Genomic DNA, 27755 nt, shown 5'->3' with positions numbered 1-27755 from the left:
GATAAAATTTGAAATCAATCTGAGAAGAACGTATATCGGAGTTGTCAAATATTTACTGCAAACATATACGATTTATTAAAAATTGGTATATAACATGAATAACATATAATGTTATTGAATACTTAAATTTATTGATACAATGAATAATTGATTAAATTTTCAATGTTTCCATGATTTCAACGAAATAAATATTTCTACTAAATATTTTCTGATATCTATGTACAATTTTTAGATTGGTTTCAAAATTTACCGGCCTAATCATAATAGTCGAATCGCATAACAGTTCCAATGAAATTTCAAAATGTTTCGTATACCACACATAATACACGTATTCATAAAAAGTGTCGACTAGTATTCAAATACTTTCGTAACTTACAGTAATTGTAACGTTTGACCAAGTTTGCCAAACTGTCTCCCTTTACCAGCTTTACGATGCTCGCTCGTCTAGCCGCTCATGTTACCATAAATTAGCATCGAGGACACGAGCGGACACAGCTCTGTAATCGGCTCGGTTATCTCGTCGGGGCGTTGAAGATCGTTAGACGGGTCGTTCTCGAAGAAAAGTGGTACGGTCGCGAGAAGTACGTTAAACGGGACCAGAGAAGGTCTTGAGCTAAGCTTCAGAGGTAGGTGGCGAGTGATAGTAGCTTCGAACTGTATTAGGCGCTCCAAGGGAAACGCTTAACGCCTCTTTGGATAAAGTTCCAGAGAGAAATAAGGACTTGAGTGGTGGCTGTTAGCGCCAAATTGGAATGTTGCAAGAGCAAGAGTGGTGTATTAGCATTGATGAGAACCATGTAATTGGGTTTGCTAGGAAATTCTAGCAGAATGTTACTATTTAAGATTACGATCTATAAGTGTTATTATTGGGTGGAATTAACAATATGGCAAGTAGCAAGTATCAGAATAAAATTCTGTTAATATTAGGTATGTAACTTCATTCTTCTCGAAGTGTATTTATAAGTGTATTTATTAAAAAAAAAATAAGTGTATTTATAAATTTATACGTTCTATTCGTATATCGTAGACTATAAGTCTAATTAGTACTTTATGATACATACCAATACCTTTGACTCTGGAAAGAAAGGAAATTTTCTTGTATTCGTTTGAACTAATAAGAATCAATAATTATTTGAACTAGTAATCGACACCTATAATTTCCTACTTTGGAATTTCTGCAAAACTACCAACAGATTCATAACATCGTAATATCATACTATGATGCTCAACGAATTGCACTTCTTTTAGTTTCATATATCCAATTTGATTTCATGAATCAATCGCATATTATTCATTGAATAAAAGCGAAGGTTTAATCCTTAATAACTACATCTGTACCAAAATCATTCTTGCAAGCGTTCCCATACACTCTAGAAATTTTGTCGAGCCATTAAGATCTCGCGAGCAATTAGCCATCCATCTCTAAAACGAGGCATTAGAGCACTCGATTTTCCAAGTTCTATAAGCTATCAAAACTCGTTTAGAACTAAGAGAGGGTAACATTTAGAGAATCCTCTATGGAAATATGTACAGGGATTCGCAATTAACGAACCAAAGTTTAACCATTCGAAGCTCAAATCTCTTAAACGTTTCTCCCTCGCGGACAGAACGTCATCCGCAACAGCGTTTCTCCTTTCGCCGCCGCTATATTTGTATATATATACATATATATAAACACATATACGAACGAACACGGGCGCATTTTTCTATACACAGCCGGGGGCAAAGTAAAATGGACGACAATAGAGGCGGAGGTCGATGGACGAAAGAATGGCGGGAAAGTAGGAAGAGAAATGACGGTAAGCGTCTCTGGATCCTGGGCCACACGTTTTATTTCCACTTCCACTGACGGGTTCATACATGTACACTCCCATCCACAAGCATTATGACAGTTTTTGATCTCATACAATTTGTTGAAACCATCAACCAAATGGTTAATCGATTATAATATTTATGCAAAGAAACGGCGAACTTTGTAAGAACTACTTGTAAGAGTCACAGAAGTAAGGATCATACGCACTCCCTTAATCTCATAGGAAAAGTCTGTATGAAATATGTTAAGGTTGAGGTTGACTGATTGAAGAACGAGTGGGTGAATTTGTAATAGAAAAATATATTGAAATAATTAAAGGTATAAGTATAATGTATAAGTTTATATTGATTGAGATCCTTATTCTCTTAGTGTTACTAGACAATGGAATGATAGGGCGCACGTTCATATGTTTATAGCAAAAGGACATTACCAAAAAAGTTAACCTTATAGCTTTGGCTAGAGGCTACAGGGAACATAAATAGAAATCTGTTTATTAGTTCCTTTGTTCCTAGACCTTGCAACCCAAAACATAGTGTATACTCAAGGGTACAATAATATACACCGCTCCTTATTTAGAATATTTTTGCGTAATAGCAGTCTCCAGGTCACGGATGTATATAAATAATGATGTAGAATTTTTCTTGAAATAGTTACTTCAACAAAATAAATCAAGAAGTCAGAAATGTTTGCCTGGAATCTCAATCGAAATTTGAAATTATGGTAGAAAATGGAATAATAAAAGAATACGAGATTGATCGAAGCAATAATCGTGAGATATAAAGAAAGAAAAATTTAACATTATTATATACAGATGATGAGATCTATCTTCAAGTTAGATAATAGTTATTAACGACTTTATAAGTTCGTAGACATTTCCACGATTAATCTCACTTCCCGTGAGTGTCCTGATATTTATGAACGAGAGTGTATGTATGGTCACACGCGAGCGCGCGTTTTCAGCCGGCTCTCGAGCGGACGTTTTACTCCGCACCGTGGCCTGAAAGAAAAGCCCTAAATTGCAACGACTCCTCTCTCGTTATCGTCGATAGAATCGTGAACGTCGTTCGCAAGAAGTGACGATCGACTGCCTTGATTCCCACCCGGAGCTTGATGGAATTGCGAGAAAAAGCGCACGAAGGGAATTCCTCTTGAAAACAGCGTACTCCGTTCGACCTTGCCCGGGCAAAAGGGATCGGAATTCCATTTCGTCAGACACGAGTGGCAATCCACATATTTCTTCAAAGGCAAAGAGGAAAATGTATATGTACATATTCCTCGTGGGAGATTTCAACAACATTTTCATGTTTCTTTCAGGATCGAGAAGTTTAATTTGACACACGTTGATCAATTTTAGACGAAAGCACACGTGGAATGACTCTGTACTTGTGAAAAAGTTGTGGAAACTAAATGTACCTACGTGTTTCATAAAAGCCAAGAATCTAAATAGAATTCTTAGAATTTAGCACTTTGAAATTCTAAAAATGTTAGACAATTTTTTCATCTATCGGAACGAAAGAAATTATCATCGGTATCTGTAGCATTCATTCAGAGTTAATTTGTATAGATACGAATGAGATGTGATTCTCCATTTCTACTATAATTCTAAAATCCAATTACGTCCGTAATTGTGATAGAGTAAGAGACAGAAGAGATCTAGATAAAAGATACACAAGTTTCTTTTCTGTATCGTTCGTCATAACAGATCTACAAAATTTCAATGAAATATCATCAACTAATAATCTTGACTATTTATTTGAATCCACTAATCCTATATCTTCCTGTCATCCCCCTTCTTTGCCCAGAAAAATAAAATCGTGATTTACGTGTCTCCAAACCAACTACGCAACATCTAAATCAACGTCATTCTGTTCACGAGAGCGTGGTCAAAAGTAACGGAAATTACGGTCGGCCGGTCCGCGTGAAAAGAAGTTACTTTTTCATCGTTAGGAACAGGAACGAGGAGGGGTGTGTCATATCTATCCCTCTTGGTGTACGAGCCGAGGGTTAGGCGACACAGGGACTTGCTTTTTGCGAACACGACGATGGGCGTAACTCAGCGTCGTAAAGAAGTTGGTGGCGATGTGACAAATTACTCGAGTTTATCCGCGGCCCTCTTTTTAAGGGGCAGCATTCCACCCCTGGAATCACGAGGGGCAGGCACGGGATTCCTTTCGTCCATCCATCATAAAGCTGCGGCAACAATGCTTACAACGTCCTTCCGCCATCGTCGTCGTCTTTGGTCGAAGATCGTTGTGTCCTCTCCGCCCCAAAAGTTTACGACGCGCGAACGATCCTCCTTACCCTGGACGACGTCGATCGCTTCCGGCCGAAAAACAACCGGCAGATTGCGTCCTCTTTTCTCATCCTACTCTTGCCCGAGAAGATTAAATTCGAGAGTAATCATCGAGATTTATAAACCTCGTCGAGTGTTCTTCTATTGGAAGAAATCGTCTTAGAAATTGGGAGTACAAGAGAGGGTGAAATAAGTAGGAAGCAATATCGGGCGTCTCGAGTGCGACAGTATCCTCTGATTTCCAGCTGCATACCGCTTGGCTTTGTAACGGACGAGTATAAATTACTCGCAGTAGCGGAGCAGAAAATTGCACATTGCGACAGTTCCGATCTACAAACGGTTTAAGTTTCTAAACGCTTGTTTTCAACAATCTACGTGGAACATGCAACGTCCAATCTACCGATTTTCCTAGACCACGTAGAATATCCTTGCCGACCTTTCAATTTCCTTAAAACCAACTTTCCTATTCGAACTTCAATCTAGCATTCGTTATTTCCGATATTACATTACCCGTTCTCCAATACTGTTTAGCGCACCGCATTCGCGTTAAAGTCGTTTCCATTTCGTAAACTTAGTTCCGAGAAACGTCGCGATGCTATAATCGAGGAATCCTCGGTGGCAATATCTTGCAGGAATAACGCGACACACAGGGTCAACTGGTTTAACCCAGTGGGTATATATCGAGTTCATCTTTCCCTGAACGTGTTCTCCCGCTTGCAGCATCGGTAATATCCTTGATCGATCGAATTCGGCCTTCGATAACGATCTATGAGCCGAAAGTCCTCCAGAAAAAACTCGGTTGTTTGTCGGCTCTGGCGATCGATAGCCGCTATCGTTGTTCCCGGAGTCGGACGCGAGTTTAATGCCGCGCAGTTTAAGGGAAACCGAAGTTTTGTAAAGTTCCTGGGCGTCACGTGCAGTGGTTTACGGTGATCTACAGCTCAGGCAAAAGTTCGTACGATCGTGTGACACGATTGCTCTCGTGTGCACACGCGCCTGGAGGCGGCATTATCGGCCAGGCGAACGATAAAAGATTGCTCGTTCGTCTTGTGAGTCAGCGACGAGCACGATCGGCCTGTATTAAAATGTCGCGATTACGCTGCACGATCGATAAGCAGAAACGTAGCGATACCAAACCATACGAAACTCCCAACGAAAATCCCCTTATCGGTCCATGAGGAATTCCAACACCTGGGTTTCACCGAAAGATCCAGCTTGATCATGGATTAAGAGCGACGGAGGATTTTATCCGACATCCTTTAAACGCAGAGCTCGATGTCACCCTGGAAATTATCTACTAATTCGTCTGGACTTAAAACCTTCCAATCTTCCTGAACAGTCCAGAGTCAATTTCTCCGGACGATCTTCGAGAACCGTCATCGAAGTTGACTCTGCTCCCTTCCCTTCCGCATCCCTTTTCGTCGGTATCATCTGTCTTTTAATTTCTCTGGAGGAAACGAGGGCGCTGACAATTCGTATTATCAACGTCTTTTATCCTTCTTTGGTAAGCGAGTAAGAGTTAGGAGCTCCTAACGAAGTCTAACAGCCACCTCGCGCGCTCTCGAGATTAATTACGAGGTATCGAAGTAATTGAGGACGAAGTAACCGGACAAAGTCGCGTGGGGCGTGTGGGGGTGGCCCGAGCTCCATTGTCTACGACCCTTGCGGCACCTACCCCCGGACCGGCCATTCATTTCTAACGAGTTGGCAACGTTATCGGTTAGAGCGGACAGCGCCACGGCGTGTCCACTGAGACGTTAACACCGATACCCGGCCAACCTAACTCTCTCCCAACACGTAGAATCGCAGCCATCCTATGCTCGCTTGTATATTTCACATCGACGCGTGGCGCGCACGAGAACAGATGTACACCCACGTTCATAAGTATTAGGACACCTGCTGGGTTCACATAAAACGCGATAGTAAGTAGAGATTATTAGTGGAACGACTAATCGGTCAGAATTATGTATTGATGCGAGATAACGATTCAGGGCAGGCGTATAATATTTATGGAGGTACACGAGAAAATAATGAAATTAAAAAAATAATGAATTAAAAATTATGGATTGAGGCTCGCGATCTTCTAATTTAAACTTCATTACGGGAACTTTTAATGAATCAGATAGGAAATTCAGAAGAGTCTAATAAAAGTTTGAATCTCATTCCGGGGGTTATTCATGAAATACATAGAACCAAGAAACAAAATATACGGTGAGACATGTAATGATAGAAATGTCAAGATTTACCGGTAACGAAAAGCAAACATATCAGTGAGTAAAAAGCTCAACTGTATCATTTACAATTAATAAGATTATTACAATATGGAATATATACATTCTTTATATCTGAAAGTTTCAAAAGGAAATAATAATCCCAATGTTTTTAACAAGTTTCAAGCATTTTTTCTATATTTGTCATGGTTTCACATGTACCCTAATACTTATGAATGAAGGTGTACGTTTTCAATGATCCTATCTTTGTCTCTGTCTATATAATACAGCAGATATAACGTCCAATGAGCAACCGCAGTCCGGCCAGTTCAGTCTGGCCACCGGTACACTCGAGCGATTTTCAAGCTGGTTACAATGGTACACCCCGTTGCTGTCTGGTGCTGCATTGGTTAACCCGGAAAACCACCCACGGGGATGACGATGACGGCCGAACCACCTCCGTAGCGCGACTTGCCTCGTTTCGTCCCGACGTGTTCGATGTTTATGGCTGTTCGCCCCTTTTCTTGTCGGGCGTACGCCTCGACACCCCTCGTACCCCGCCTTCTGATGAATGGAAAACCAAACCAAGTGGAAATGGCCACCAGGAATTCGTCGGTGCTACTTCGTTAGACCTCGAAACCCTATCGACCGCATAGAATGGCGAGTTGTTCCAGAGAACCAACCATCCCCTGTGAAATCGCCACGACAACGCAATTTTCGCCTGTGGTTTGGTATGTAAAAGAAGAGGAGGAAAATTGACGATGTACAGTATGTGGCGAATGCTTTCTGCTTGGAGAAAAGTATAGATATTGCTAGTGTCCTTTTTTTTATAATCTTGCACTGGCTTAATGCAGGAACTTTTTTAGCGATCTCTTTTGCTGGTGCAAAGATAGGTTAGTACCTTTTTTATCGCTAAACATTTTTAGCGATCTCGAATTGCCACTTTTATCGCTGGAATCCTTTTGGTAACCTTGCATTGTCTCATTCTATCGCCGGAATTTCTTTTACTGCTCTTAAATTGTTTCGTTCTATTGTTGGAATTATTTGGTGATTGTATTGCGTCTTTTTATTGCCGAAAATTCTTTGCCGCTCTAGAATCGCTTTATTTTGTTGCAGTAATTTCCTTTATTATACTTTTATTCGCTCTTCACTGAAATTTTTTCTTTGTCGATATTTTCTTCTTTTTCGATAGTCTGATTTATCGCCCTGACACTACTTCTTTCCAAGTTCTCGTGTCATTTTTTTTTTTTTTTCATATCCATATGGCACATTATCGTTATCGATTTCGTCGTCTCTGGAATTCTATAAAAAATATTGGGAACGACAATTTTTACAATTAAAACTCCCAAGAAAATATCTTCAAAGAGAAGTTTGTGAAGTGGCAGAGATAATGTAGTCGCTTATCTTCCATCAACTGGAAGTAGGTTTCACGCAAAGGAAAGCACGCTTATAAGAGAATCGGAGGAACAAATTGCGACAAAGTTCAAGCACAGGCGATCAAAGATTTATTTTGAAGTTAGGAGCCTGGTAAAGCCTTAGGTAAATCGTATTCGATCGTAACTTCAATTGTTTCGCTCGGTTGGTTCCCGGAATCAGATCATTTCGAATTGGATTGAACGTCGTTCGATAATGCCCGTGGTACCAATGTAATTTCTCTTATGACTTCTTGGATCTATGGAAAAGTAGCCGATGGAATATTCACCCAGATCTTGGCGATCCATAACATGGCGAATCAACGTTTGTCAGCCGCTTTGAAAATCCGAGATTTTCAATCCGTGGAACGCGTAGATCCCACCGAAAGAGTGTTCGAAACGCGAGGAGAAGAAGTAGATATAAGGGCGTGGATTCTCGAAGAGAGCATTCTCATACCGCGGAAAATCCGCAATATGGTGCCGCTCGTAAAATAGACTTCCAACTTATCTACTTGCTCTAGCCGCCCTCTTCGATATTTTCGTGTAATAAAGGAACGGAACGGGAGAAACTTTCGAAACAGACGATAACGTCGCATGGGGATTTCTCTTGTTTATTCCTTCGTCGCCAACTGAGGGAAACGTCTTGACATAAAGCTACGTGGAACTGATTCGAACCTGAACACCAAGTGTATGTAAGCAATAACAATTTTCCACTTTCGAAGATTCTTTTTCGAAAACATTGCGACGATATAAAGAATTCCGTATGAATTTTGAAGGAAACCTTAGCGTTCAATACAAATATAGTTAAGTATCCAAATTAAGTATCCTTCGTTTTTCTTTCATTAGTGATTCATTTATTCTAAACGTTGACTCGTGTCACTGAGTCGACTACCTTAAATATAAGACTGAAGTACACACAAGTGTTGATCGACTCTGACTTCAGGCCATCAAAAGGTAACTCTAAGCCCATATAAAAATTCGCGATATTACAGTCAATTTTATGAATTGCTAAATTGTAATTTCATATCACCAGCATCAATCCTTGACTTAAATTCTCTTCATTTCGCAATCAGTTCCATCACACCACCATTAAACGAATACCATCGTCGAAATCTAAAATTTATTTAGACCCATCATTTGCACACCTCAACGGCTGTTTCATTCAAAAACCTCGTCAGATCTTTAACCGGTTCTCGTTTTCGCATCCACCCATTTCGTTTTCTCGCTTCCTCCTCCGCACCTCTTTTTCTCTCTCTCGTTTGAGAATTGCACCCGGTGGCTGATTCTTCCTGCCCGTTGATCCTCCTCCCGGAGGTTGGCCTGGTGCCAGGGTACGGCAATATTGTAGCAGCAGGCAACCCGGAGAATCTCGTGACTCTGGCCTGCTGGCATTCTACCTACGTGAAGCTCCCATGCGCGCATGCACACCGTCGCGTAACGGTAACACGTAGAACACGTTGCACGTATCCATGGTGTCTTACTTACTAAGCACTGGCACGGCGACCACCAACCGACACCCCTGCCTGCCTGATTTATAACCATCGCCCTAATATACTGTTTTAAAGGCGACGTTGTCGGAGAGGAATCTCGATGGATGTCGGGAAGCATCGGCCGTGGAGGCACTTCCGTTCGCGAGGATGCCCTTACCAGGAAGTCGTTATCAGTCGACACTGTGTGCATTAATGCATGCGTACCATCAGCCAGGCAAGTCGGCCTCTTTTCAGCCGGCTACCTCAACGCTATAAAGATGATGTATGCACGCGCTCGTGACCAACCGTGCATATTTAAATCGTACTTCGCTGCTACTTGCACTTGGAAACGAAGGTATCGGTGTTTGCATTAGGGTGAGTGAAAAATTCTGGTGATTTTATGATAGGAATATTCCGTAGTTAAGATTCGTTTAGATTTAATTTGAGGTGTATGTAGGCGATAGAAGGTTTAAAAACTCTAGAGTATGTTTAACAATATAATTTATTAAAGTATACGTGTACACTAGTCGTATAACACAACTGCTGGCTTGATTCGTGATTACGAATATATCGACGCAGGGGAAGTATCAACTTTGCTGTTACTGCTCGTGTCATTCGATAACAAAGGTTGCCTCGCTTCCCTATTCGCTATATTTATAACCGTAAAAATTTAAAAATTAAAAATAATAAATTTCGAAAGTGTTCTCGAAAGATCCCAACGGACGCTGAACTCTCGACCTTGTTTACAAATTTTGACTTTTCGGGCAGTCGACTCGAAGGCATATGATCACGACAAAAACGACGGATTTTGATTAACCTTCGATAACCGCCTAAGGTTGTCGGATCTATGATAAACTAATCTATCGGTAAACACGGTTTTTGTGTAGCGGGTTCACTGGACGGAAACCGTTCTGAATTTTACCGTGGAGTGCCGCTACAAATTAGATTACAGTAGAACTCAGTTTATAATTGGAATTCGCATAATAGAAATCCATTAATTTTCTTCGTGATTTTTCGTTCAATCGACAAGAGTTCATTTAATCAGACACTGATTAAACCTACGTTCCAATAACTGAAGCTCGAATAAATAAAACTCGAATGTAACGTATATTGTATAACAGAAACGTAACGACGCATTCAGTTCATTTAACCGGACATTAATTAAAATTTTGCTATCCCAACGGGGAAACCATTTTTCACGGATATACAGAGAATTTTCATGATCAACGTGATCGCTAAGTTACATCAACATCACACCAGTCATTCTCCAGATGTCGAGAATACCTGAATACTTTCGAGACATAGCTCGTACAACATTGTCTGTACCTCCGCGAGAAATTCCACGCTAATAGATCGCCGTTACGATGTTCGAAAGCGTTCCCTTTCCTATTTCCATGCGTCACCGAAAGAAGAAGGAGTCGAAGTTCGAGATAGGAAGCGGCCCGCCCCGTAGCGGATTTGTCGTTTATCGAGTTTCCGCGTTTCTTGTCTCGCAGCCGCGCGAAACTTTCGATTCAATTCGCCCGGACGGAATATCGATTTCCTATCGCGGCTCGAACTTCGAGACTTTAGAAAATACCGTCCCCCGTATGTACACAAGAAATCCCTTCGATTTAAGATTTCACGCAAACAAAGACCACCCCCACGTTCTACCGCCGCCGACGCTTTCTATAAACCAACATCCATCGAATATATTTCTCGAGGAAAATTCAAAAACTTGCAAGCACCGGGGCCAGGCCAGTCAACGTGCCGCCTCTCGCAGCGAATAATATCGATTCCACTCTGTTAAGCACGAACATCGAGAACACAGCCAGGGTAGCTGTGAACTCCTTTATACGTTCACATGTCGCTGGGGAATATTAAAAACCATTTCGCGTTCAGAACGAAACCTTTGCGAACTCCGCGCGTCGCTCTGGCGATGAGAATGCGCGCAAGCGACCAGTTTCATCGTGTTTTTTCCCCTTTATTGCTACTGGCCGAAAAAGAATCGCAATCCGATCGAATCTCTGGATTGAAACCCGAATCCGAATCTTTCAGCCGGTCTATCGGCCATTTTAATCGATCGATCTGTCCGGCTCGGAATGGAGAACGCTGTTTTGCGTTTCGACAACGTTCAATACAGTGTGTCGTGCAAAAAAGGAGAAGAGACGCTGTTCTGGTCCGATGCAATATGCCCTGATAACGTTTGTAAATGACACGAGTCTCTGCGAAATATTCTATAAAAACGAATCTCATAAATATCTTCTCATAAATATGTATTAGCAAAATTAAAATAGAGAAAACGCGGCCGGTAATGATATTATACAATGACAATGTGATTCGAGATCGAAGGAACTGGACGTGATATATGACCCAAATTATTTTCCTTCAGCCATCTCGCCTTGCATAACTTTCTCCCACTTTCACTCAGAATTCTAATCAAGAAAAATTTTCCAACATCTTCGAGTTTTCTCGTTTAATTATTCCCAGTAATTAAAAGATCGAAAGCTAACATCAGTGGTACATCTATTTAATGAAAATCATTATCTTCCGATATTCTTTTCCAATTTTTATCAAGAATTTTGTGCGAGGAAAGTTCAAACGCTATTGTTAAATATTCTCATTCAACTATCCCTAACCAAAGAGTATTGAAATTCGAAAGACTATTGAATGTTAAAATCTTATCTCGTTTCTTACATCGAAATGGCCATCAAAAGTCGTCAGAATTCGACGTCTGAATACAACGGAAGATCATCTCGTCAAACATTTCCGGCAAAGGAAAACAGCGAGCTAGGTGCACAAGATAGAACAATAGGTAGCAGGTCTTCGTTGTTACAGCAAACAGTATCGCATCGGCAAGGGAAAAGGGCAACCGTGATGAATTGCGGGGGATAATGGGATTAAGGCAGATGGCGTCCATTAAGCAATGTGGTTTTAGTCTAATATGATTTCCATGTTCATACGCGGCCGACCGTTTTGGCATCGGCACAGATTGCCACGTACTGGCCGCTACTTGTCCACGATAATATGATTTATCTCATCGAGTGTCTCGTGCCCAGGGAGAGACCCGGGCCCGAACGATAAATATCGACAACCTCTCGATTGAATAAATCATCGACAATGGAGCAGAAAACGGGATACTCGTGGCCATTGCACGGGCTTTTTTAAATGGAACTTTTGAAACAGAAAGAGCAATAGCGTCATAGTTTAGCCACGAATTCGTTTCTCCGAACGATAGGAACTGTATTCATCGGTTGAACATTTTGGACAAGGGGACCTAATAAAGTCATGATCGCCAATTTAAAACCGTGTCTTTTTGTATTTACAGGATATCTCACTGTGAAAAGATTCAAAAGTATTGAAAGATTTCGTATGCAGTTGATTGTCCCTTAATTGCGAGTATCTTGTGCGAATCGTGCCTTTATGTATACTAACGTGATTTGGATATTTATCTAATTCGTCCTTTGACATATTAATCTAAGACTGAGATATTGAAAGCGTTTTGGGTGTTGCTTTGTTTACAGTAAGAAATGAAAAGTTTATCGCTGTTCCGCTAATTGTGAAAATTTCTGACGCGAAATTTGGAAATTTAGATGTGTAGAATATGGTTGACGTCAAGGAGAATTAGTCCTGTATTTGAAAATAGAATCGCAGAATTCAAGTATTTTTGCATGAACCACACACATTAATTAGAATATCCTCGTTTTCATAATTTTAGTGAATTTCGTTCTCATTAGTTTCTTAATCATCGATCGACTACGAAAAAATGTTAAGAAATTAGAATCTTTCAAGGATCTAAGTAATTTATATTAAGCATTATTCAGAAGATTGCTAAGCACCCCTTATGAGTAATTTGAATGACAATTGATAATGGTCAAGACAATAACGACGACTCGTTTGAAGATAGCAATCGCGTGGGACCGAAATCAGCAGGAAATACGACGTACTTAGAAGCGTATTATGCTGCCTTCAGGCAATCCAGGTCACTTCCGCCGAAATCTCGTTACCCATTTCCAACTGAGAAATTTAATCAGACCGGTCGGCAGAACCAGAGGATACCGTCGATTCAATCAACGTTCTCTTTGAAAAGAATAATCCTTGCTAATCAATTTTGTTTCGGACTTTCGACGACCCCAAATTTCAAAGTGACCCGTGTCCTCTGCAGATAGAAACCAATTAGTCCACGTACTTTTGTATTCTGTTTTATAATCGTCTAAACTACCTTAAACAACGTCAAACAATTTTTCCATATAAAACATAGAAGAAAGATAAAAATACGTAAAGATAGCAATTTTTGGCGATTACATACAAATTATAACAAATACCCGCTCTTCTTCCCAAAATAAGAATTATAAAAAGAAGATACCTAAATTTCTGAATTTTAGCCGTTCGTGAATTATATTTTTGCTTTAATATTGAGACTGTTTCATGTCCCTATCTTTCCACGCTCACAGAGACATTACAATAAAAATTCCTGCAGCTACCGCTGGTACGAACAGAAAGAACACGAAACGAAAAAATACGAAACGAAAATTCGTCCGTTCAGAAATTTCCAAATAACAGTTAGCCAGACGCTAAAAAGGCAAAGGGGTGAAGAGGGTGAAGCGATACAACGGTCCTGGTGACGAAACGAATTTCAATTGGCTTTTGGTGGAATCGAAACGGCCGGTCACAGTTGCGACACCGTGAGTAATGGCGGTTTGATTTAAACTTTCTCGATAAATGAAATTTCTGTCTGCGCACTCGCGGCGACGATTGATGAGCCGCTGCCGCGCGTTTCATCGGCCCGCCTTCATTACTGCCGATTGTTTATTTGCGATAATTGTCATCTATCAACGTTACCGAACGCCAATCGTATCTGGCAGCCAACTCTAAAAATCCAATAAAAATTCGAAACTATTGAGAAAAAGCGATTTGTCCCGGAACTGTTCTGTTTGTGTAACTTTGTTGGACTTTTGCAATTAAATGGAAAAGTTTTCGTTCGAAACTCCATCATCTTTTAGTTTCTTCTTTCTGCATTGATTTAATTAAAAAATATAAAGTATTCAAACACTTGTAGATATTTCTTATGAATATACTATGTGTGTTATACGAAACATTTTTAAATTTCATTAGCGCTATAATGAGACACGATTATCGTGATTATATCATTATAGATTGAAATACATTTGAGAAAATATGTAGAAATTTTACCCATATAATTATGATAATGATCTAATTGCAGTAATAATGAAATTTCAAAATGTTTTATGCAACACGCACAATATATACATAAAAGATTTTTATGCTAAGTAACCGAACACTTTCGTGACCCAATGTATATACGCTTCAGGAAAGATGTTTTTTCTAAAAACACCAGACTAGAAGTTACTCGGCATTCTACTTACGTCTGAATCACCGTACGCCCCTGTTTCAACTTCCATGCTGGCAAAGTACACAAACCTGCTAGATCCCGAGCGACGTATTTATTCATTCATATATTCATTAGTGATATTCAGTTTGTTCTTTCTATTTCAATCGAGAACTACGACAGAACGTCGCAAAACCAAGGAAACTTAGACGTCGATAAAAATACAAGTTCTAATCAAAACTACCCCCAAAAATCCTCAGAGAAAATCTTTGAGAAGAATATGAAAATTGTTTTATTAATTATTTATACCAAATCAGCCTCGAATTTCAGCCACCTGCAAAGGTTAAACTAGAAGAACGAAGAGGCGTAGAAAAACAATTGAAAGAAGCTGCAGTCAGAATAGCAGACAGTTTGCAATTCATTTTGTCTGAACTATGCACGAGACGGTTGAAAACTGAGGAAGAAGAGATGCATCGGTGAACGGAAAGTCGGTCGACACAAAAGGGAATAGGTAATGATGCACTTAAAGGGATGTACGAGCTATTCAAAGAGAAACTAAATATGCTGGGACACGCTGGTAATAAATACAGAGAATGACAAACTAGTAGAAGGATCGGTAGTTTTAATGAATATTGTATTATACCTATGCCAACACCAAAATATATAATAATATAATTGCCAGTTGCCAGACAGAAAAATTCCTAAATCTTTATAAAAAAAACACGGAATATCAAAAGATGTAATAGTATCCCAATTGATATTTTATTCACGTTCACAAACTTCCTGATTCTCAAAAATAGTATTACCAATAAATTTGTTGGTTTCATGTGTTTATTGTCCATGTCATTCGCTAATCCATAATCTTACTTTTGCTGCTGGCCAGCTTCTTCTCATAATCTTACTCCTGATACAGGTCACCAACTCACGGCTGTTTTATTCAGTCAAGCTTACATCAATAAAGTTCAAGCCAGTATTGCTTATATAGAAATATTTGATGACACAAAATTATCCCGAGTAATCTAACACGCTCTTCTAGGTTACAGTAAACGAACAGTATGTAGAAAAATGAGCAATGTCCATCGTGAAAATAGTCATCGCATACGCTTGTAAAACTGGAAGGATCGTCGTGTATCCGTCTTGGTGAATGGCAAAATTTGTAGAATGTTTCATGGGAATATCAACCAATCTCTGGCTTAATTAAAGCGAATAGGCATTTCACGGACCAGTGAATCGGAATAACCAGGGCGTTTTTTAATTTCCAGCCGCGAATTACATTTACGAACGCGTTTCGAAGTTCCGGCCGGGCAAGTTCCCCGTCGAAATTCGTTAACTTGCCGGGAGAGCTGGCAACCGACGGAGTGCTAATAACGTTACGCCCGCATAGCTGAATAATACGTCTCGTGTAACGAAATCATTTTTCACCAGGCGGTTAATGTACTTGAAGGGCCGAACCATGGCTCAAAGGAGTGGTTGAACAAGGTTTCACGATACGTGATATAACGACGCGCGATAAATGCAGGTAATGACGCGCTGCTAGTTTCGGCGGCCGCATATATTTTCGTATAATTTTGGTCAAGTATCCTAGAATATTTCGAACGAGTTAGTTACTACTAACAGCAGTAATGTAGCAGTGGTTTCCAGCGAATGAAATTCGTTCCACGGAATATTCAATTGCCGATGCAAATATTGCGAGTTACGATTATTGTTCGTCGAGATTTCAGCCGAACCAGTTTGTTCGAGTAAGCTACGATGAAAATTAAACGACACTCTACCAGCGTACATAATTTTTAGAAACAGATGGAATCTCTAAAGAGAGATTATGCTATCTCTAGAAAGAGATCGCTATACTAATTTAAATAACGTTGTGAAAGAATAATTTACTTTAAGAAATCAATGTTAATACATGTAATTAGAAACAACATTGTTTAGCAACTGCTCCTTTCATGTTAAGAAATGATTGGAAACTTCTCAACTTCGATTGAAAATTAAAAGAATATTTCATTTTAAGTATATTAATAAAGTAATTTCAAATTAATAAAATTGAAAATACGTAGTTTGGTTAACCTAACCAAAGCTTAAGTAACAGCTCCATAAATAACGATCAATGGCATCTTGTCGATCATATCACCGTGTATTTACTACACTCAGATAAAGAAATTATATTTCAGGACTATCCATCGTGGAATGAAAAGAACGGTTGCATAAAATTGCCTGGTAGTTGCAGATCTCTGCTTCAGGTTTGATTCGCACATCTTCCACCACCGAAGCTAAAACTTTTAAATTGCGCGACACAAAAGAGTCCGTTATAACGGGGACGCGAAGAGAGAAAAGGTAAGACGAGGGGATGAAATTCATCGTCGAGACAAACGGTGGTTCGCGAAGCTGGAAAATGGGGCGTTAAGTTCATTAAATTACAAAGGGTGAAACGGAGAGAACGCGCGAACAACTAGAGCAATGTGGTTGTGATTAAAGTTCTTCAGGCTATTAGAAGAAGAAATAAATAGACGAACGAATAAATAAGCCGAGGTTGGCTTGAAGAGTGAAAGACGAAGTGATGGAAGAAGATGAAGGTGCATGCACGCGGAAACGAGAAACGTGAATTATATAAAGGAATGAAAAGTTTTTCTCCTTCAACGTCCTCTTTTTCATCCTGCAGATAAAATGAAAGAAAAACGGATAGACGTTGTAACGCAGTTTTAAATTATTATTATGCGCCACGTCTTGTCCCGGTCTTCGTTTCTTCTTCCTATTATTGAATAATTCCTGATATATTTTGTTCTTATGTAAATAATATTAATATACTGATAAATTGATATGTTTGATAGATATATCTGATTCGTTATATTAAATTATTTATAATAATTGGAATTGAATTGTTATATTTATATAGGAGGCAAACAATGATAGTTGAAGATTCGATATGAAAATAAAAAAATACACATTAACTTCAGACAAGATAGATTTGAATTATTAATTATGTACTAGCATGACAACTTCTAAGAACCGCGTTTCAATTCAAATATATGGTCATGTGCTGCCACCTGACGACAGGATGAGCAATTCCTACTAATATAATGGTTCCTACAAGACGCTTTGGTTAGGATTAGTCTTCTTACAGAATAATTACTCTAATAAAATTATTGTACAGATATAAGAAAACCCCAAAAGAATTCTGATTATTTCATACTACATAAATCGATCTATCTTTGTTACTGTCACGTCGCAATGAATGTCCTTGGAAAGATATATTCTCCGACAATATCAGTAGACATATGTCAAAATCAACAACCAAGTTTCGAATTACAAAGTGACACTCGTTGCCACGATAGTATTATATATCAAACTATATTGCCAATGCTTCAAAGCCAAAAATCATTCCATTGTTTTATCGAATTTGTCGCAAATAGTCTCTATATTTGAACACTAATTGCGCCACTCTCATCAAAAGATATGTTTATGGGCGCCATACATACATATTATGTTTCATATTCACATATCATATGTATCATATTATGTGAAATATTCGTCTTATGTGTATAACATTTATATTTATATATAAATAAAAACAATATCAAATGGTAATGCGTCACTTACCTCTCAGATGTGACGAACCGGTGGACTTCGCGAATGGAAAAACCTAAAGTTCTCACTTTGACACAACACACGAACACTTTTTTCCCGCACTCATTCTACACGAAAATTGTTCTATGACCGAAAATGTGACGCGAAATGCGATAACACGGGACACGTAAACACCGTTTCGAACCGGTAAAGTCGAAAACGTTGAGAGCGTTTTTGATGCCACGAAGTCGCGTGCGCCATGGCGGTGAAGAACAGCTGTTCACAGGAGGGAGGGTCGTTATTGGGGTTGGTAGGGGCAAGTAGGGGTTTGGAGAATAAGTTGAGCCATCTAGCGACGGACGTAGGAAGCGTTTGATTTAAAGTCGAACCGGAAATCCTTTGAAGACAATGTTGAAACCTAGAATGTTATATATATTTCACTGATCTCTAAAATTATATATTTCAACATTGGTTTTAAATTTCAAATAGATACGCAGGAAATTTATTTTATTCAAAGGATTAAACTAATAATTACTTTAAGATTAATTTAACACGATTGGAAAAATGAAATTAAAAAGTTTAGATTGTAGGATATGATTCTTTAATAATTCACTGGTTACTTTGTTGTAATTTTTGAAGCAGTATCGTTTCGTTTTAAGAACAAATACTCTTCCCCAATAATTCTAAGCATGACAGCAAAAGATGCTGAGCAACGAAGGTCAATATGCCTATTAAACGTATCCTTGCATGTCATCACGTGTGATCAATGTAGTTTATTATTCGTAGAGTAACATTCTAAGTGCATGCTGATAGACACACTGACACGTATTAAAATCTCTAAAGATGTAAATCATTTTTTTTTTTTTACAGACGATTATATTTAACAAGTAATAATTTAAATAGTTACAAACAAGTTGTCAATGGAATACAAACGAATAATGTCACAATTTTAATGAAAAACAAATCTCATGTAGTTGAAATAAAAAGTTTAGAAAATATAGATAAATAGTTATCTAGATTCACAATGCTGTCACAAGGTATGAAACTGAAAGAAATATACTGTTTCAAAAATTCAATAATAACTAAGTAAATTAAATGAAAAAAGATAAACAAATAAATAAATAAATATACATATATATTGCATTTTATACATCTATTCATGATGCCGCGATCATCTTCGCGATTAGTTTTTTATGCGACACAATACACTGTGCTACATTATGGAATGCATATGGAATTCTGTTGTTTGTCTCTGATATTGTTACACATTACAATTAGATCTACTACGCGTCAATTTGATATCCCTTTCTTTTATTACTCGCAATCTTTCTCGTTACTTCCTTTAATAATAAAAGTAATAATAAATCTGTCTAATTATTAATTATACGAAATCTACCGGTTAATCATTAATTAAAAGATACAAAAACTGATTAAACAGTGACATAAATAAAAAGTCATAATATGAGTATTTTTAATACATATCTACATTTCTCATGGATTTTCCTAATCTAATTTGATTATGTAATTTATTATCATAATACACTTGAAATTGTCTTGTATACTACGGGACGAAGGGCTACGTTTGTCGTTTCTACGGCACTGTATTTATACACTCTCATTCACTACGTCGTATTTACTCACGCATACACCTCATGTACGTGTAACCATACTGTTACAAACATTCACACGCACATCAATGCGCGACCTTGTGTGCGCAACAGGCGTCAGGAACCCAGTAAAGTCTATAAAGATTATACGATGAAGTGTACGAGTAGTGACTCTACTTTAGTACGACTGGCCAGTTTTTGCAACAGGAGCGTGAAAATAACTCCACATGCCCTATCCTAATGAATGAAATACATTTCTGCTCGAAAATTAAACACTTATGGCGAATATTTGCAGCCAATGAACAAATCTATTCTTTATCTGCCATCTCAACTTGTATTACACGTTACATATCACATGTAATAAATATTATACGAATATTTATAGAAACATATGCTGAATTACAAATCGTGAAACGTTAAACGTAATAATATTCATTAAAGAATAATCTCGATGTAGATTACATCATTCCTGTCGATCACACTAATGTGCCTTATTATAAATAATAACACGCATTAATAGATAATAATGTAAATGGCAGAATATGCTTTTCGTATCAATCTCATCAACTAGCAGTTCCTTCGTGTTTAGTTTCATACTTATATTTATAATGTATAATATCTATTTCATTTATAATATCTATGATATTTATAACTTGTTGTTCGTATCTATATCTTGAAAAATTTCTATATCTTAAAAATTTTCCTCAAAATTACTAAAGTCTTTCTAAAGAATCAAAATTTTACACGGTAATACAGATGCCCGAAAAATAGTACCTTCAAAATAATCCGTCCCTGGCTTGCAGTCGGTTTGCCCCCTTATAAAGGGAACCCACGCGAGAGCGCCGGTCGCATACCATGGTAGCGCGTCGTTCGAAGCTCTAGGTAACGATTCAACGTGTAATTGCTTTTAATTCCTAACACGCGTGTGTCTACGTATTAGACAAAAACTCTAGTGATTCTCAGTGACGTATATGGTCTTATCTCAAATCAGCCACACGATGCGTAACAGAGCTGAAGAGATCGAGCCGTGTGGCGATGTAGTGCATGGCCAGTGAAAGACACGCAACCTTTATCCTGCTACGTGTTTATATTCGCCTTTGTGGTCATGGAAACGGTGATCTTACGCTTCGTCCTGGATAATCGTCGTAAACGCGCCTAGTGAACGTTCCTTGGCAACGTGCTTCATCGAGAAACCGGCCAGTTTCTTCGAGTTTCGACAGCCAGTTCCAAGCCACGCTTCACAGCCAGACGAAATCATCGTGACTATGGTATGTACGCTGTTTCTAAGCGGACTTTTCTCCCGAAGAACAGGTGACAACGCCCGGTGACCGGGACAATTTTCCTCGGTTGGAGAAAGTTCGATCGTTAGATACAGTTCTTCGAATAAATTCCTTTCGTGATCTTATTATAACTTGAGATTCTATATTTATGAGGATGGAGCACGTTCGATGGAACAGCTGATAGATATAATCACCTGTTTTTATGATCGAATTTGCTCGAAGTTTAAGAGATTGTCAAGGAGACAGAGTAACTTCGTAGTCTTGTTCGAACGATCAGCGAGTCACTTTGAAATTTACCGTTACTCATCGACGTTGATCGCAACTCAACTGTTTCCGTTGGGGTCTTATCGCTTGTCTAGAACCGCGAAGAGCGTTGCACCAAAGCGCGGTAAACACCGGCGCTTGATTATTGTCAATGGCTTTCGTGGCAAGTCGGCTTCAAACGGAAAAAACACGACTGTTTATCGATTAAAGCATATGATAGATAACGAAAGCAAGCAATTTAGTAGAGGTTTTGGAGTATCCAGATATTGCCTTCCGTGTTATTATTTTTGTAATTTTGACGAGATTTTGCTTTCTCTGTTTTACAGTAACGACCTGTCAAGGGATATTGAATTATTGATGATCTCATGAATTGTCATTGCTCCAACCATGAGTTATTATTAATCGCTCGAGATCGATAAGAAGACACATATCTATCGAGAACATCCAGCAGTGAACGTCCATAATGGCTTTGGCAAAGATCAAGAGTTTTATAGACACGGGGCTGAAGACCGTGTCCACGCCGTTAGATCGCACGGTGAATCTGGAACCGGAAGTGGGCATTAGGATCGTTCATTCGATCAACGAGAAAGCGCTGCATGTGACGGTACTGGGTGCTCGTCACTTACCACAGAATTTTGGCTTCACGCGCGTCAACAGCTACGTAGTCAAGGTATATAACGATGGACTAGATATCTAGGTGGTCAGACTGTGATCTTTGGCATCATTATCTATAGTTACGTAACTCGATGAAATAATCGCACGAAACTTGCGCGCCTACATCAAAACCGTCATTGACTCACGAATCTTAGAAGACAATAAGGTTGTGTGGGAATCGTACAACGTCCCCTTATCTCCGTACGATACGTTTGAAATAAAATAAATTATAATGGTCGGGTTGAAATCGAGAGTCTGGCACGATGCACTTGCCGTCGTGTTATTTCTGCGATGTGTTTTCTTGTTTCCTTTGTATGCTGAAAGGAGAATGATGTTGATCGTAACTTGAAAGGAATTTTCATGTTGCTAGGCTGTATAATTATGTAAAATTCGTGAGTAATAACTACGGGAACGGCGTAGAATGAAAATTCCACGTGACCCATTCGTGACTTCATTACCCTGATAAGTTTCAAATATTTCACACAAATTCAACAGAAATGTTCTTGGTCGAAATAACTACAGCTATAGCTAACATTCGCTCCATTATGAACTGTTTATATCTAAAGCAAAAACTCAGACAGGAAGGAAAGTAAGTCACTTCTATTCCAGGTGAAGCTAATACCGGGAAAGGAGAAGTTCGAGACAACGTCGAAGAACGAGTCGTGGCCGCAATGGAACGAGGAATTCACGTTTCCTCTACGCAAAGAGACGAAACAGAAATTTGGTAAAACAAAAGTGGTAGAAGAAGAGATCAGTGGATCCAGGTTCATCGTGGCGACTTTGTACGCGGTTCTCGAGGACAAACCATTGATAGCGACTGAGAAGAAGGAAGAGAAGACCTCGTCTTCCACTAAAGAATCTCCAAAAAAGGGGAACAAGAAAAAAGATGGTCAGGGTGCCTCTTCGGAGAATCAAGAGCCAACGAAGAATAAATTACTCAGTCAGTTCTTTAATAAGGGATCGGATAAATCTGCGGACACTACAAGCACGGAAAGGAAACTGTTTGATAAGAGACGAACTGTAGGCGCCACGACGATTTCCCTGGACCCGAAAAACTTTACCTCGAAGCCACACAAAGCAAAACACCCAAGTGATGTGTCGACTGGAGATATGTGGAAGCCATTGCGACCAATTGCTAGTGGCATTTCTGGAGCTGAAGACAGGGTAAATTTTCAAATACATATATTATATTACTATACCACGTTATACTATGTATATTATACCATGTTTTCTTTTTTCTTTTTCATTAATCCTTTCAAGACTGAATTCTCCTGCTGTGAAAAAAATTATTTTTCATCAGTCACTAATAAAAAATTATATTTTCTTTGGATCATTTCATACAAAAGACACAATGTATTGAAATTTGAGGCTAGTTTTACTGAAAACATACATTTATCGATATTTATCTCTTAGTTAATTAATAACATATACGAGTATAATGTTGCATATACATAATATCGGACGTGAAAGAGTTAAATAGATATTGTACCTAAATTTTGGAGTAAGGACATATTTATACTAAGTAGTTTTCCATTATCATTGTTATAGAAGGAAAATAAGAAAGGCCAAGTAGAGTTGTCACTGTGCCAAGAAAAGACGGACAAGAATGAAGAGGGTAGCGAAAAACTGACACTGTCTCTGCATCGTCTGAGATGTTCGTTACAGACAATGCACGAGCATGAAGCCTTGAAAGGACAGATGTATATCAAGATGTCTGTTGTAGACAACGGTAGAGTGACTCATTTCTGGAAAAGCGATCGTTTCGCACCTTGCGTGTCTATGAAATTCGCGCCAGACTCGGCAAGAGTGATCGCGGATAATCCGTATCAGGGAGCATTGAAGGATGTTAGCTTCGTTGTTAAATTCGTCTCGAAAAATAAATTAGGTAAGCCACATTACTCTAGCGAAAATTCATCGTGAAAATGTTTTATCAATTGCTTGGTCGTTTCTTAGTTATGAACATTTGATGTTATTTCAGGAAAGAAAACGACTGTTGGTCATTTTGTAATAGGACCAGATGTTGGTGGAACCTATGGTGAACAGTGGAAACAGGCTCTAGCGAAATCGGGACAACAGATAACGAAATGGCAGGCATTCGAGTGAGAACATGAATAGATCAATAAACTTCGACGTCTATTCAGTTTTCCTTCGAGTATAAACCTACTTTCGATTCGCGCCAATGTTATGAATATTTAAGCGCACGGTCGATAGTGTCGTTCCAAAGAATACTTATGTTAGACGAACATCTGTGAATATGAAAGGCATTCATATTGTAAATTATTTCTTTCGTGAAATTTACTTTTATTTCGCTTTCTTTATTTTTTTGATTCTTTGTAAGACAACTTGCACAAAAGTATTTTATCGATTTGATTGTACATATCGATTGTTTTATACAACCGTCCTCGATTCCAAGACAGATTTGTGAAAGTTTCTGCCGAGGATCGGAATAATAGAACCGTCCAATAAATAAGTGGTTACCACCGTTGAATAGAAACGAATACGAAATTCATCGAATCCTAATTGTAAAAGGAAGAAATGAAAGTATACATTAAATTTTGTGCCAGAGGAAATTGTAAGCAGGTAATTAGCAGCTGCTCAGTAAGATGTATAATATGGACATAACGATGCGTTTTTACTCTATTTAGATCTAGCAGATCCACTTTTTATTTTGTACTAGCACTTTTCTGAGGTACTTTTAAGATGAATCAGAAAATCAATGGAAAAGTATTTTTTTTTTTTTTGACATATGTAGGATATTTTACATTATGACGATTTTCAATTTGTTTAGTTGAAATGGTAGTGATAAATATTTCGCTCATTGTTTCTATTGTAATTTTGTTTGAAGGTAGACATTAACGTATTATATCTTAAATAATTGTATTTTGTTTAACGAATTATTTATATCGCTGCAATTAATTGCATATGTATTTTATTATGGAAATTAATTGTATTTCGAAGAATATCGTTAAGATCTAAACAGTCACACCAAAAGATTTGTATGTACAATATCATTGACGCACGCATCTGTATGACAGAGATATATTTTATATGTAATACACCTGTTGTTATACATAAAGGATGATTTTTATTTTTTTACACGGAATGTTTTCCATATTGCTTTATTCATTCTCTTTTTTATCATACACATGTACAAAACATATATAAGGGAATGATATATTATGCAAGCAATCATAGCTTTATTTCTGTGGCAATTTTAACCACTTCTAGAAAATACATACAAAAATACAAAAAGGCCCAATCGTATCATATTAATACTAAATTATAAGTTTCTAATGGACAGAATTTACAGTCTTATCTATATTGTGCTAAATATTAACATTATTCAATACATTTGTTTGGTATAATGTTCAATCTTTTGTACTAACCAAGTCTAAATTAAACAGTAAGTATGATACAAGCATATATGTGCTTGGATTAAAAATTATACTATATTAATAAAAATATATTTCTCTAAAAAATTGCAATACTCTGAAAAAAGATAAAAATGTATCTGTGCAATATTCTATATTACCAAAAAACTGTCTTAAAAAATACCTTGTTCATTATCATCTCAGTAGGTACTAAGGCACAGAGAGAGGCACTTTAAAACACTTATAAAAAATTGTTCGATGGTACAAAATGGTTTTTGAGTGAGTATGATATAATTTGTAACTGGAATATTCTACTTCCCTGAAGTTCAGATCATATGATTGTTGAAAAGAATGTTGCATTAGTAAGTACAAGAGAATCTTTATGTTGTAAAAAAAATATGTTCAAATATATATTGTCTAGTCAACTCTGTTGACATGGCCAACACTATTAAGTATAAACAAGTACATATCTTAACGAAATTGCTAAAGCTATAATTGAAGCAAATATGCTTCTATGATTGTACGAGGCTGCATTGCAGCCATCTTTGCTATTGCAAGTACAATATTCCATAAATATATTATACGTTCCTGTCCTCATAAGGCAAAATCTTTCATCCCCCTCAATTCCTGGTTCTCCCATATACGCACAACTACGAAAATATCTCCATACACCATTGACTAAGAATAAAAATAAAGTCTAACTTATAACAATTCCTGCAAAAGGTTATGGACTACTAAAAATTTTGGAGTTATTAACACACCTTTTTGACGAATTTTACGACACATGGTAGGCCTTACACCTGGCAAATGCTCTAAGTCAGGTTCTTGTTTACAGTCAGTTATCGGTACAGTGGTATTATCAAATGGATCTGCACATTTTGGATCAGAATCGGATCTGCAAACCCAGCATTTGATACATAATCCTGTAATAATATACAGTAGCATTTATTATCATCTGTTTATAAAGTAAAATTGTCAAAATTGTTTTAATGTAATAAAATATTGCTTATTTATACACATATACATAATATATTAGAGTGATGAATATTTTGTACAACTGGTAATTTAATAATTTTAATTTAATTTAATAATACAAAAAAGTTGAATGAAGCTTCTTTTTTCATAATTTATCTCTTATAAATATGTTGAGGTTAAGAAAGAAAACTAAATGATAAATTGTACAGAACAGTATTTACCTTGCTGAATACAACAGAAAACGAATAATACTATTAATAAAATAGGAAAACTTGTTTCGTTTGCCATTTTCTTAGATATTGAAGATCACTTTACAAGAACTTTGAATCTCACGTCAAGTCGTAACGATTAATTACTCCAACTGAACACGCCTACATATGACAACGACAACGCCACTAACGAACTAATATCGTAACTGGGCTGGTGCTGATACTCGAAAATATTCTACTGTTACAAGTTACAAATAAATCATCAAAAATGTTATATAGTTCGATTGTAAATGAAAAGAAATAAATCTCAAATTTATTTTCAATTAAATAAGTTTTGTTTCAAATCAAACTTACATACCGAAGAATCTAGTATAATTTTATGTATAACAGAAGAATATATCAAAATGTTAGTCACATACAAATTTTTATGGGTATAATGAGTAATTCATTAACATATTTACAAAAAATAAAGGAAGTTAGTAATGGAATTACAGTAGTTTGTACGCACCTGAGCAGTTCGAACAGATTCGTTTTCTTTCGGGTCACGTGACCAGCTTCCGAATCGAGACCGCGCCCGATACATGAGGCATTCGAAGAAATACAGTCTTAATTTAATAGTCACAAGTCTAGTCACGAAAGAATGCACCACGAAACAACGATTAACATACCAGTTAATTGAAAGCCTCGTAATGCACAATTTATCCGAACATGAACCTCTGATATTTAACGAACGTTGAGGATTATTCTTATCTCAGATACGCGCGATATATAGACATGATAAAAAGTCCATTCCAATTTTCAATTTTTAATTTTCTGAAGTTAAAATGTTTCGGATTTTTCAATCCTCAAATTTCTGAATTTTCAAATATCAACATTCGAATTCTTGAAATTTCCAAATATTTGAACCCTCAAATTTTCGAAGTCTCATTATTTTTAAAAATTTCGATTTAATATATAATCATACCGTCACACTTCCGGGTCAAGTTGGGCTTGAAAAATACCCAAAATCTTGACAACATGGTGTCGATTTCCAACTTGTCTTCATAGAGAAACCCTACAGTTATCCGTGGCCCGTAACAGAATTGATTCTCTTTTGCGGGTGGTCCGCGAACGGAACAAGACACAGCTCGGTCCCGAGGAAACATTTGAATGCTATAAATAAATATAAATAAATTGATTTGCTGGCATTAGCATAAGTAGCCGAGAGAGCCTCGACTCTCCTGTGTACGGCTCGCGTCTCTTCGTTGTCTACCTCTTTCTCTCTTTCTTTTGCTCGCACCGACACAGACGTTGATTTATATACCGATG

General features: G+C 37.8%; 3 protein-coding genes across 5 annotated transcripts in view; 1 reads left to right on the top strand and 2 right to left on the bottom strand.

Annotated features, from left to right (window-relative positions):
• Positions 1–18354, bottom strand: part of LOC126928917 (bifunctional heparan sulfate N-deacetylase/N-sulfotransferase) — a 371054-nt gene extending 352700 nt beyond the window's left edge. For both annotated transcript variants that reach the window (XM_050744798.1, XM_050744799.1), the window contains exon 1: positions 18121–18354. The gene's annotated coding sequence lies outside the window, so the exon portion shown is untranslated. The remainder of the gene's footprint in view (positions 1–18120) is intronic.
• A 2175-nt stretch (positions 18355–20529) lies between these two features.
• Positions 20530–24968, top strand: LOC126928939 (uncharacterized). The gene is made up of 5 exons (XM_050744865.1): positions 20530–20962; positions 21565–21908; positions 22502–23056; positions 23441–23777; positions 23871–24968. Exons 2-5 carry the CDS (start codon positions 21702–21704, stop codon positions 23993–23995), a joined length of 1224 nt encoding a protein of 407 aa, XP_050600822.1. The 5' UTR covers positions 20530–20962; positions 21565–21701; the 3' UTR covers positions 23996–24968.
• Positions 21808–26657, bottom strand: LOC126928967 (uncharacterized). 2 transcript variants are annotated; one of them, XM_050744927.1, is made up of 3 exons: positions 26460–26657; positions 26025–26186; positions 21808–22209 (listed from the first exon to the last, which is right to left on the bottom strand). In XM_050744927.1, the coding sequence occupies exons 1-3, from the start codon at positions 26524–26526 to the stop codon at positions 22013–22015; spliced, it is 426 nt and encodes a 141-aa protein (XP_050600884.1). In that variant the 5' UTR covers positions 26527–26657; the 3' UTR covers positions 21808–22012. The 2 variants fall into 2 exon arrangements, with proteins under 2 accessions (XP_050600884.1, XP_050600883.1); XM_050744926.1 differs by lacking the exon at positions 21808–22209 and adding an exon at positions 24996–25941 and having other exon boundaries at positions 26460–26639.
• Between the last annotated feature and the right edge of the window lie 1098 nt (positions 26658–27755).

The sequence above is a fragment of the Bombus affinis genome, chromosome 2 (genome assembly GCF_024516045.1).
Source record: "Bombus affinis isolate iyBomAffi1 chromosome 2, iyBomAffi1.2, whole genome shotgun sequence".
Classification (NCBI taxonomy): Eukaryota; Metazoa; Arthropoda; class Insecta; order Hymenoptera; family Apidae; genus Bombus; species Bombus affinis.
This window is presented reverse-complemented; position numbering and strand designations above follow the sequence as displayed.